General features: G+C 44.9%; 1 protein-coding gene across 1 annotated transcript in view; it reads left to right on the top strand.

The window, feature by feature from the left end:
* ccdc43 (coiled-coil domain containing 43) overlaps positions 1-8,449 on the top strand; it is a 79,907-nt gene extending 71,458 nt beyond the window's left edge. Inside the window, exon 5 of the mRNA XM_072248781.1 lies at positions 7,713-8,449. Within this exon, the coding sequence (XP_072104882.1) occupies positions 7,713-7,900 (188 nt within the window). The 3' untranslated portion in view covers positions 7,901-8,449. The remainder of the gene's footprint in view (positions 1-7,712) is intronic.
* The last annotated feature ends 3,985 nt before the right edge of the window (positions 8,450-12,434 follow it).

The raw sequence follows: 12,434 nt of genomic DNA, 5'->3' as shown, positions 1-12,434 counted from the left end.
ACATCTTGCAGAACGGGCACCATTTGAAAACTTCAGCTCTCGTCGGGGGAGTGAGCCTTATTTGAGCCAATAAAAAGAAAGGATGTGCAAGCAGAGCAGCTATTGTTGACAGGGTGAGTGTTGGAGTGGTCAGGCCTTGGCTCAACAGACTTGGGCAAACACAGGTGGAGGGTCTAAGTAAGTTTTCCAGCAAGTTTCCTTTTTTGTTAGTACATAGATAGTGGGAATGGGTCCAGAGTTAGTGTAATCCTTGTGTGACTTGGAACGTTCAGAAACCTCCAGTCTCCCTGATGACGTTATCTGCATGAAGTGCACTGAGCTGCAGCTCTTCAGAGACCATGTAAAGGTCAAAGACCTTCGGGAGAATGAGGAGATGATAGGAGCTACAGGGAGGTAGTCACTGTAAGTTGTAGGAGGTAGTTACCAGGGTGACTGTCAAGAGAGCAAAAGGGAATCGACAGCCAGTGCAGAGTATCCCTTGTACCGTTTCCCTCAATAATAATAATAGAGTTGGGGTGTGGTGGGGGGAAGAAGACGGAGATGGAGTGAGCAGGTGAAGGGATGGTGGGGAGAAAAGGACTGCAGTAGTGATGAAGGATTCCATCATTAGGGGAGCAATCAGGAGATTCTGCGGGTGCAACAGAGACACCCAGATGGCAGGTTGCCTCCCGGGTGCCGGGGCAGGGATGTTTTGGATCGGGTCCACAGCATTCTGAAAGAGAAGGGTGAACAGCTGGAAGTCGTGGTAAACACTGGTAACAACGATACAAGCAGGAAGTGAGAGGAGGACATGAATCGAGAATAAAGGGACTCCCAGGGCAAGACTTCCAGGGGAGTAATCTCTGGATACCTACCTGTGCCATGCACCAGTGAGGGTAAAAATAGGATGACTTGGCAGATGAATACATGGCTGAAATAGTGGTGCAAGGGGCAGGATTGCGTATGTCTGAATCATTGGGATCTCTTCTATAGGAGCTATAGGCAGGTAGTCACTCTGGGGCCTGGGGAGACAGATAAGTGGGTAACAGTCAGGAGAGGGAAGGGCAGGAGTCAGATGCTAGAGTGTACCCCTGTGGCTGTCCCCCTTAACAATAAGTACTCCTGTTTGAGTACTGTTGGGGGAGACGGCCTACCTGGGGGAAGCAACAGTGGTCGCGTCTCTAGCACAGAGTCTGGCCCTGTGGCTCAGAAGGGTAGGGGAAGGAAGAAGATGGCAGCAGTGATAGGGGACTCTAAAGTTAGGGGGTCAGACAGGAAAGAAACGCGGATGGTAGCTTGCCTCCCAGGTGTCAGGGTCCAGGATGTTTCTGATCGCGTCCACAATATCCTGAAGTGGGAAGGAGAACAGCCAGAAGTCGTGGTACATATTGGTACTGATGACATAGGGAGGAAAAAGGAGGAGGTCCTGAAAACAGACTACAGGGAGTTAGGAAGGAAGTTGAGAAGCAGGACCACAAAGGTAGTAATCTCGGGATTACTGTCTGTGCCAAACGACAATGAGTATAGGAATAGAGTGAGGTGGAGGATAAATGCATGGCTGAGGGATTGGAGCAGGAGGCAGGGATTCAGATTTCTGGATCTTTGGGACCTCTTTTGGGGCAGGTGTGACCTGTACAAAAAGGATGGGTTGTACTTGAATCTGAGGGGGACCAATATCCTGGCAGGGAGCTTTGCAAAGGCTATTGGGGAGAGTTTAAACTGGAATTGCTGGGGGGTAAGAATCGAACTGAAGAGATGGAGGAAGGGGCTGTTGGCTCACAAATAGAGAAAGCTTGGAAACTGTGCGAAAGGAAAGATAGGCAGGTGATAGAGAAGGGACACACTCAGACCGATGGTTTGAACAGTGTCTATTTTAATGCGAGGAGTATTATGAATAAAGCGGATGAGTTTAGAGCGTGGATCAGCACTTAGAGCTATGATGTGGTGGCCATTACAGAGACTTGGATGGCTCAGGGCCAGGAATGGCTACTTCAAGTGCCAGACTTTAGATGTTTCAGAAAGGACAGGAAGGGAGGCAAAAGAGGTGGGGGCATGGCACTGCTGATCGGAGATAGTGTCACGGCTGCAGAAAAGGAGGAAGTCATGGAGGGGTTGTCTACGGAGTCTCTGTGGGTGCAGGTTAGGAATAGGAAGGGGTCAATAACTATTGGGTGTTTTTTATAGGCCGCCCAATAGTAACAGGGACATCAAAGAGCACGTAGGGAGACGGATTAAACATAGAAACATAGAAAACATACATCACAATATAGGCCTTTCGGCCTGCAAAGCTGTGCCGAACATCTCCCTACCTTCGAACTACCTTGGCCTTACCCATAGCCCTCTATTTTTTGAAGCTCCGTGCAGCCGTCCAGGAGTCGTTTAAAGGACCCTATCATTTCCGCCTCCACCACCACCACTGGCAGCCTATTCCACGCACTCACCACACTGCGTTAAAAAAACTCACCCCGGACATCTCCTCTGTACTTACTTCCAAGCACCTTAAAACTATATCCTCGTGAGGTGCTTCATTTTGGTAGGTCAAATATGATGGCAGAATATAGCATTAATGGTAAGACTCTTGGCAGTGCAGAGGATCAGAGGGATCTTGGGATCTGAGTCCATAGGACACTCAAAGCTGCTACACAGGTTGACTCTGTGGTTAAGAAAGCATACGGTGTATTGGCCTTCATCAATCGTGGAATTGAATTTAAGAGCTGAGAGGTAATGTTGCAGCTATATAGGACCCTGGTCAGACCCCACTTGGAATACTGTGCTCAATTCTGGTCACCTCACTATGGGAAGGATGTGGAAACCATAGAAAGGGTGCAGACGAGATTTTCAAGGATGTTGCCTGGATTGGGGAGCATGTCTTATGAGAATAGGCTGAGTCAAGCCTTTTCTCCTTGGAGCGACGGAGGATGAGATGTGACCTGATAGAGGTGTATAAGATGGTGAGAGGCATTGATCGTGTGGATAGTCAGAGGCTTTTTCCCAGGGCTGAAATGGCTAGCACGAGAGGGCACAGTTTTAAAGTGTTTGGAAGTAGGTACAGAGGAGATGTCGGGGGTAAGTTTTTTTACTCAGAGTGGTGAGTGCGTGGAATGGGCTGCCGGTGGCAGTGGTGGAGGCGGAAATAATAGGGTCTTTTAAGAGATTCCTGGATGGATACATGGAGCTTAGAAAAATAGAGGACTATGGATAAGCCTAGGTAGTTCTAAGGAAAGTACATGTTCGGCATAGCTTTGTGGGCCGAAGGGCCTGTATTGTGTTGTAGGTTTTCTATGTTCTGGGGAAGGTATGACCCGTACAGAAAGGACAGGTTATACCAGAACCCTTGGGGGACCAATATTTTTGCGGTCGGGTTTCCTAGAGCTGTTGGGGTGGGTTTAAACTAATTTGGCAGGAGGATGGGAACTGCAATGATAAGGGTGAGGATGGGGCAGCTGGTATACAAGTGTTTTATAAGACTGTGAGAAAGGACAGGCAAATGACAGGGCAAAATTACAGTTAGTGGAGTGAGTTGCAGTGTAACGGGGACAAAATCGAAAAGGGTGAATACAGGACTTAAGGTGTTATATTTCAATGCCTGCAGTATACAGAATAAGGCAGATGACCTTGTAGTGTGAGTTGGAGATTGGCGGGTATGACATAAGACATGGGAGCAGAATTAGACAATTCATCCCATCGAGTCTGCTCCATCATGGCTGATCCTGTATCCCACAACCTCACACACCTGCCTTCTCACCATATCTTTTGATGCCCTGACCGATCAGGAAATGATCATCTTCCGCCTTAAGTATACCCACGGACTTGGCCTCCACCGCAGTCTGTGGCAGAGCATTCCACAGATTCACTACTCTCTGGCTAAAAGAATTCCTCCTTGTCTCTGTTCGAAAGGGTTGCCCCTCAATTTTGAGGCTATGGCCACTAGTTCTGGATAACCCCACCAGAGGAAACATCGTCTCCACAACCTTATCTAGTCCTTTCAACATCAGGCAGGTTTTAATGAGATCGCCTGCCAAATTCCTCTAAATTTCAGTGAGTACAGGCCCAAAGATGCCAAATGCTCCTCATATGTTAACCCCTTCATTCCTGGAATCATCCTCGTGAACCTCCTCTGGATTGTCTCCTTTGTGATATAGGGCCCAAAACTGTTGACAATACTCCAAGTACAGCCTGACTAGTGTCTTATAAAGCCTCAGCATTATCTCCTTGCTTTTATATTCTGATCCCTGTGAAATAAATGCCAACATTGCATTTGCCTTCTTTACCACAGATGCAACCTGTAAATTAAACTTCTAGTAGTCTTGCATGAGGACTCCTAAGCCCTTCGTCACCTCTGATGTTTGAACCATCTCTCCATTTAGATAATAGTCTGTGCTATTGTTCCTTTTACCAAAATGCATTATCATACATTTCCCAACACTGTATTCCATCTGCCACTTTTTTGCCCATTCTTTCAACTTGTCTAAGTCCTGCTGCAATCACATTGCTTCCTCAGCACTCACCTCTCCACCTATCTTCATATCATCTGTACACTTTGCCACGAAGACATCAACTCCATTATCTAAATCATTGACAAACAATGTGAAAAGCAGCGGTCCCAATACTGAGCCCTGAGGAACACCACTAGTCACTAGCACCAACCAGAAAAGGCCCCTTTTATTCCCTCTCGCTGCCTCCTGCCTGTCAGCCATTCCTCTATCCATGCCAGTATCTTTTCTGTAACGCCATAGGATTTTATCTACTCAAGCAGCCTCATGTGTGGCACCTTATCAAATGTCTTCTTAAAATCGAAGTAAATGACATCCACTGTCTCTCCTTTGTCCACCCTGCTTGCTACCTCCTCAAAGAAAACATAGAAAACCTACAGCACAATACAGGCCCTTCAGCCCACAATGCTGTGCCAAACATGTACTTACTTTAGAAATTACCTTGTGTAACCCATAGCCCTCTATTTTTCTGAGCTCCATACAGCTATCCAGGAGTCTCTTAAAAGACCCGATTGTATCCGCCTCCACCACCATTGCCGGCAGCCTATTCCACGCACTCACCACTCTCTGTGTAAAAAAAAACTTACCCCTGACATCCCCTCTGTACCTTCTTCCAAGCACCTTAAAACTGTGCCCTCTCGTGTTAGCCATTCCAGCCCTGAACTCCCAACAGATTTGTCAGTCAAGATTTCTCTTCACAGAAACCATGCTGAATAGACTCCAACATTTTCCCAACCACTGAGATTAGACTAACTGACCTATAATTTCCTTTCTTTTGCCTTCCTCCCTTCTTAAAGAGTGGAGAAACATTTGCAATCTTCCAGTCTTCCAGCCCCATACCAGAATCAAGTGATTACTGAAAGATCATGACCAATGCATCTCTCGGGACTCTGGAATGTAGTCCACTCGTCCAGGTGACTTATCTACCTTAAGACCTTTGAGTTTGCCTCACACTTTTTCCTTTGTAATAGCAATGGCACTCACTCCTGCTCCCTGACACTCACGGACCTCTGGCACACTGCTAGTGTCTTCCACAGTGACGACAGATACAAAATATCCACTAAGTTCATCTGCCATTTCTTTGTCCCCCATTACTACCTAACTCGCATCATTTTCCTGGGGTCCAATATCAACTCACCTCCCTTTTATTATTTATATAACTGAAAAAAACTTGTAGTATCCTGCTTTATATTATTGGCTAGTTTGCTCTTATATTTCATCTTTTCCCTTCCTGTTGCTTTTTTGGTTGCCTTTTGTTGGATTTTAAAAGCTTCCCAATCCAACTTCCCACTCACTTTTGCTACCTTATATGCCCTTTCCTCGGCTTTTATGCAGTCCTTAACTTCCCTTGTCAACCACTTCTTCCTCTGTGGGACATATCTATCTTGCACCTTATGAACTATTCTCAGAAACTTCAGCCACCTCTGCTGTGCCATCATCCCCACCAGTATCCGCCAATTCCGCGCCCTCCCCCCCCCCCCCCAGTTGGTCAGGTCACTCGTCTGAGTGTTACTGGTACCTTGTAACCCAGTACTACCTGTCGCATGGTCAGGTGGTCGGCGACTAAACCGGCTCCCCCACCAGGCTTGCCTGGTGAGGAGGGTGGCTAGACACCCTGCAGGACGAAAAACAAGACCTGTCAAAGGGCGGATGAACCCTCTCGTAGGGTCAACAGCCATCTAGCAAACACATGCCGTGAAGCGTGGAAAGGGCATCCCTTGCATCGAAGCTTGGTCTGGCCATTCACCGCAACAGAACCTCCCCCAGCCATCTTGGACCCCACCATGCCGCTGGATCCAGGAGAGGATGTCGAGAGGGTGGGTCTGGACCTGTGCAAGCCCCCTACTCACCTAAAATCCACTCACGCACACGCTGTTACTTTCTGAGGAGTGGGGTACCACCCCACTAACTGACTGAAAGGAACTATCATCATCCTATGGGATGGATAGCCAAGGAGAGATTCTTTTCCCTTTCAAATTGCAGTATGAATTCAATTATATTATAACCACTGCCTCCTAAAAGTTCCTTTACGTGAAGCTTCCTAATAAGATCTGGGTTATTACACAACACCCAGGTTAAGATAGCCTTTCCCTGAGTAGGCTCGAGCACAAGCTGCTCTAAAAAGCCATTGCGTAGGCAGTCAACAAATTACCTCTCTTACGATCCGACACCAACCTGATTTTCCCTATCCCTTTGTATATTGCAGTCCCCCATTACAATTGTGTCATTACCCTTGTTACAAGCCCTTTCCAGCTCCCTTTGCAATCTCAGTCCCACATCTTGGCTGCTATTTGGAGACCCATATATGATTCCCATAACCATTGTTTTACCCTTGCAGTTTCTTAATGAAATTGTGGATTCAAAGATTGCTTTAAAAAAAACTGAATAATGGAAAGAGAAAACAAATTGCAGGGATATTGGGGAAGAATTTAGTGTTGAAGCTACCTAGATTGCTCTTTGAAACAGCTGGTGCACAGTGAGTCATCCACTTATACAAACTACATTGTGCATTAAATGCTTGTAATTAATTGAAGAAAGTTACTACATTTGGGCACACTTTGTGTTGGAGGTCCAGGAACACTCTACCTCCAGAGAAAATACCAATTTTGCTCGTTTTAGGGCTGCAGATCTTGTCGTATACTCTAAATTCTGGGCATCATATTCCAGAACATTAAGAATTACAAAAATCAATTCAGGATGAGGAAAGATTTGCCAATGCTTTTGTGACTTTTTCAAAAAATGAGCTTAATGATGGGGCTCCAATCACAAACAAGAAAAAATCTGCACTGCGGATGCTGGAAATCCAAGCAACACACACAAAGTGCTGGAGGAACTCAGCAGGGCAGGCAGCATCTGTGGAAAAGAATACAGTTGGCATTTCGAGCCAAAACCCTTCAGCTGAACTGGAGAAAAAAAAAGCTGAGGAGATGATGGGGCTGCTATCTTTCCATTATTATTCATTTGTAACCCACATGACCTGAGAAATAAATCTGATAATTAATACATGAGAACCACATTATATTTGATGATATCTGATTTTAAAAAGCAAAGTAGTGGAATGGGTTAAATGAAACATGTACGTATCTCGTAAAATAATGAAAAAAGGGAGATCAAGTTGTTTTAATACTCTTTGTAACTTATATTTTACTTCCAGTTCCATAATATGCATTTGGACTTATTTGAAATTATTATTGTTTACCAGAAATATGAATTGGAAAAAAATTCTTAATTTAACTACAGCTCTTTTCAAAAATACAAATGTTGAAGCTGTTCTTGTTGCAAAGAAAGCAGAAAGAGAAAAGGCTCGGGAAGATGCACAGAAGAAGAAAGAGCAAGATAAACTGCAGCGAGAAAAAGACAAGCTTGCAAAGCAGGAAAGGAAAGAAAAGGAGAAGAAGAGAACACAGAAGGGAGAACGGAAGCGGTAAAAATGGCTAGAAAAGTCTCAGTACAAAGCTTGCATCCACAAATATTATGAACTGTGCTGTACCAGCCACAATTTTGTTTTGAGGAGTTTGACATCTGATATTTGAAAAACTGCTTTTCATAAAATGTGTAATTTTTGCAATGTATTGTGTCAACATTGAATTCCAGTTTATAGCACTCATTTGTTATAGGCTGTCTGTTTCAATTTGCTGTGACGTATCTAGACAGCTAGGGTGCAACATCCATGGTCGACCCTGACCAACAGAGGCCTCATCAATATTCACAGAGACAAAGGTAGTTTGTGAAGCAGAAATCCCTTCAGTGAAGGGAGATTCTTGTGTATTTGATTAATTGCAACTAAATAATGGAGAATGAACATTGTTATTAAAATTTTTTTAAATCCCAATTTCTGGATGGCTTTAACTCTTTGAAAGATTCTGTACTGTTCAGTGCTGAAGTTTAAATCATTTATTGAGTTGTTTTGAAGTATTATTCACTTTAATTCTTTGATTTGGAAAATATTTAAATTGTAATTCATGAGAATAAACATAAATTGTTCACCTTGTAAATAGTGTTTGTTACTCTTAATGATGAGTTTGTAAGTGGAGTATTGTAGATTAGAGGAAAATCACTAAGGAGAACTTCTAACTGTAATCAATTTGACAAACTACCCGGCAGAAGGCAGTGGCAAACTACTGCTGTAACTTGCCTCGTACGCGATTCCCCACTACATCGGAGAGGCTTGGAGGGAAATCGTCTGCTAACTGGAGAAATTACAGATACGATGTACCTTTCCTTTTATTAGAACATAGAATTATTTTTAAACAGTACATTACAGGCCTAGCGGCCCACAATGTTGTGCTGACCATGTAACCTACTCGAATTTCCCTTGCGCGTAGCCCTCTATTTTCTAAGAGGCTTTTAAAAGATCCTTTTGTATTCGCCTCCACCTCTGCTGCTGGCTACGTGTGAAAAACTTGCCCCTGACATCTCCTCTGTACCTACTTCCAAGCACCTTAAAATTATGCCCCCTTGTGCTAGCCATTTCAGCCCTGGGAAAAAGCCTCTGTTGATCCACAAGATCAATGCCTCTCATCATCTTATACGCCTCCATCAGGTCACCTCTCATCCTCCATCACTCCAAGGAGAAAAGGCCGAGTTCACTCAACCTATTCTCATAAGGCATGCTCCCCAATCCAGGCAACATCCTTGTAAATCTCCTCTGCACCCTTTCTATAGTTTCCACATCTTTCCTGTAGTGAGGCGACCAGAACTGAACACAATACTTCAAGTGGGATTTGACCAAGTTTTTGTATAGCTGTAACATTACTTCACGGCTCTTGAACTCAATCCCACGGCTGATGAATGCAAACACACCATACACCTTCTTAACAACACCATCAACCTGCGCAGCAGCTTTGAGTGTCCTATCGACACGGTTCCCAAGATCTCGCTGATCCTGCACACTGCCAAGAGTCTAACCATTTATATCATATTCTGTCTTCAAATTGGACCTACCAAAATGAACCACTCCACACTTATGTGGGTTGAAGTCCATCTGCCAGTTCTCAGCCCAGTTTTGCATCCTATCGATGTATCACTGTAACCTCTGACAACCATCCAGACTATCCACAACACCCCCAACCTTCGTGTCCTCAGCAAACTTACTAAATCACCCTTCTACTTTTTCACCCAGGTCATTTATAATAATCTCAAAGAGGATGGGTCCCAGAACTGATTCCTGCCGAACACCACTGGTCACCGACCTCCATGCAGGATACAAACCATCTACAACCACCTTTTGTCCTCTGTGGGCAAGCCAATTCTGGATCCACAAAGCAAGGTCTCCTTGGATCCCATGCCTCCTTACTTTCTGAAGGAGCCTTGCATGGGGAACCTGATCAAATGCTTTCTGCATGGAGGTCGGTGACCTGGCTGAAGAAGTAGAAGGGTGGTTTAGTAAATTTGCTAAAGACACAAAGGTTAGGGGTGCTGTGGATAGTCTGGAGGGTTGTCAGAGGTTGCAGCGGAACATTGATAAGATGCGGAACTGGCAGATGGACTTCAACCCAGATAAGTGTGAAGTGGTTCATTTTGGTAGGCCAAATTTGAAGACAATACAATATAAATGATAAGATTCTTGGCAGTGTGGAGGATCTGAGAGAACCTGGGGTCCGTGTCAATAGAACACTCAAAGCTGATGACAGTCTTGTTAAGAAGGTATATGCTGTGTTGGCCTTCATCAACCTTGGGACTGAGTTCAAGAACCGTGAGCTAATGTTACAGCTATATAAGACCTTAGTTAGACCCCACTTGGAGTACTTTCTTCAGTTCTGGTCACTACAGGAAGGATATGGATACTATAGAGAGAGTGCAGAGGAAATTTACAGGGATGTTGCCTGGATTGGGGAGCATGCCTTATGAGAATAGCTTGAGTGAACTTGGCCTTTTCTCCTTGGAAAAAAAGGAGGATGAGAGGTGACCTGATAGAGGTGTATAAGATGATGAGAGGCATTGATCTTGTGGATAGTCAAAGGCTGTTTCCCAGGGCTGAAATGACTAACATTAGGGGGCATAGTTTTAAGGTGCTTGGAAGTAGGTACAGAGGAGATGTCAGAGGTAATTTGTTCACACAGAGAGTGGTGGGTAAATGGAATGCACTGCCAGCGATGGTGGTGGAGGCGGATACAATAGGGTCTTTTAAGAGACTCTTAGATAGGTACGTGGAGCTTAGAAAAATAGAGGACTATGTGGTAGGGTAATTTGAGGCAGTTTCCAGAGTAGGTTACATGGTCGGCACAATATTGTGGGTTGAATGGCCTGCAATGTGCTGTAGATTTCTCTGTTCTATGTTTATTTCCTAGCACTTAGAATGAGGGGAGATCTTATAGAACATAGAACAGTACAGCCCTTTTGGCCCACAATGTTGTGCCAACCCTCAAACCCTGCCTCCCATATAACCCCCCCGACCTTAAATTCCTCCATATACCTGTGTAGCAGTCTCTTAAACTTCACTAGTGTATCTGCCTCCACCACTGACTCAGGTAGTGCATTCCATGCACCAACCACTCTCTGAGTAAAAAATCTTCCTCTAATATCCCCCTTGAACTTCCCACCCCTTACCTTAAAGCCATGTCCTCTTGTATTGAGCAGTGGTGCCCTGGGAAGAGGCGCTGGCTGTCCACTCTATCTATTCCTCTTAATATTTTGTATACCTCTATCATGTCTCCTCTCATTCTCCTTCTCTCCAAAGAGTAAAGCCCTAGCTCCCTTAATCTCTGATCATAATGCATACTCTCTAAACCAGGCAGCATCCTGGTAAATCTCCTCTGTACCCTTTCCAATGCTTCCACATCCTTCCTATAGTGAGGTGACCAGAACTGGACACAGTACTCCAAGTATGGCCTAACCAGAGTTTTATAGAGCTGCATCATTACCCTGCGACTCTTGAACTCTATCCCTCGACTTATGAAAGCTAACACCCCATAAGCTTTCTTAACTACCCTATCTACCTGTGAGGCAACTTTCAGGAATCTATGGACATGTATCCCCAGATCCCTCTGCTCCTTCACACTACCAAGTATAGTATCCTGCCATTTACTTTGTACTCTGCCTTGGAGTTTGTCCTTCCAAAGTGTACCACCTCACACTTCTCCGGGTTGAACTCCATCTGCCACTTCTGCATCCTATCAATGTCTCTCTGCAATCTTCGACAATCCTCTACACTATCCAAAACACCACCAACCTTTGTGTCGTCTGCAAAACTTGCCAACCCACCCTCCTACCTCCATATCCAGATCCTTAATAAAAATCACGAAAAGTAGAGGTCCCAGAACAGATCCTTGTGGCACACCACTAGTCACAAACCTCCAATCTGAATGTACTCCCTCCACCACCACCCTCTGCCTTCTGCAGGCAAGCCAATTCTAAATCCACCTGGCCAAACTTCCCTGGATCCCATGCCTTCTAACTTTCTGAATAATCCTACCGAGTGGAACCTTGTCAAATGCCTTACTAAAATCCATGTAGATCAGATCCACTGCACTACCCTCATCTATATGCTTGGTCACCTCCTCAAAGAACTCTATCAGGCTTGTTAGACACGATCTGCCCTTCACAAAGCCATGCTGACTGTCCTTGATCAGACCATGATTCTCTAAATGCCCAGAGATCCTATCTCTAAGAATCTTTTCCAACAGCACTCCCACCACAGACGTAAGGTTCACTGGTCTATAATTACCTGGGCTATCCCTACTACCTTTTTTGACCAAGGGGACAACATTCACCTCCCTGCAATCCTCCGGTACCATTCCTGTGGACAACAAGGACATGAAGATTCTAGCCAGAGGCTCAGCAATCTCTTCCCTCACCTCGTGGAGCAGCCTGGGGAATATTCCGTCAGACCCCGGGGACTTATCTGCTCTAATGTATTTTAACAGCTCTTACATCTCTCCCTTAATATCAACATGCTCCAGAACATCAACCTCACTCACTATCATCAAGTTCCCTCTCATTGGTGAATACCGAAGAGAAGTA

Source organism: Mobula birostris, chromosome X, assembly GCF_030028105.1.
Source record: "Mobula birostris isolate sMobBir1 chromosome X, sMobBir1.hap1, whole genome shotgun sequence".
NCBI lineage: Eukaryota > Metazoa > Chordata > Chondrichthyes > Myliobatiformes > Myliobatidae > Mobula > Mobula birostris.
Note: the sequence above shows the minus strand (reverse complement) of the source record. Positions and strands in the feature narration are given on the sequence as shown.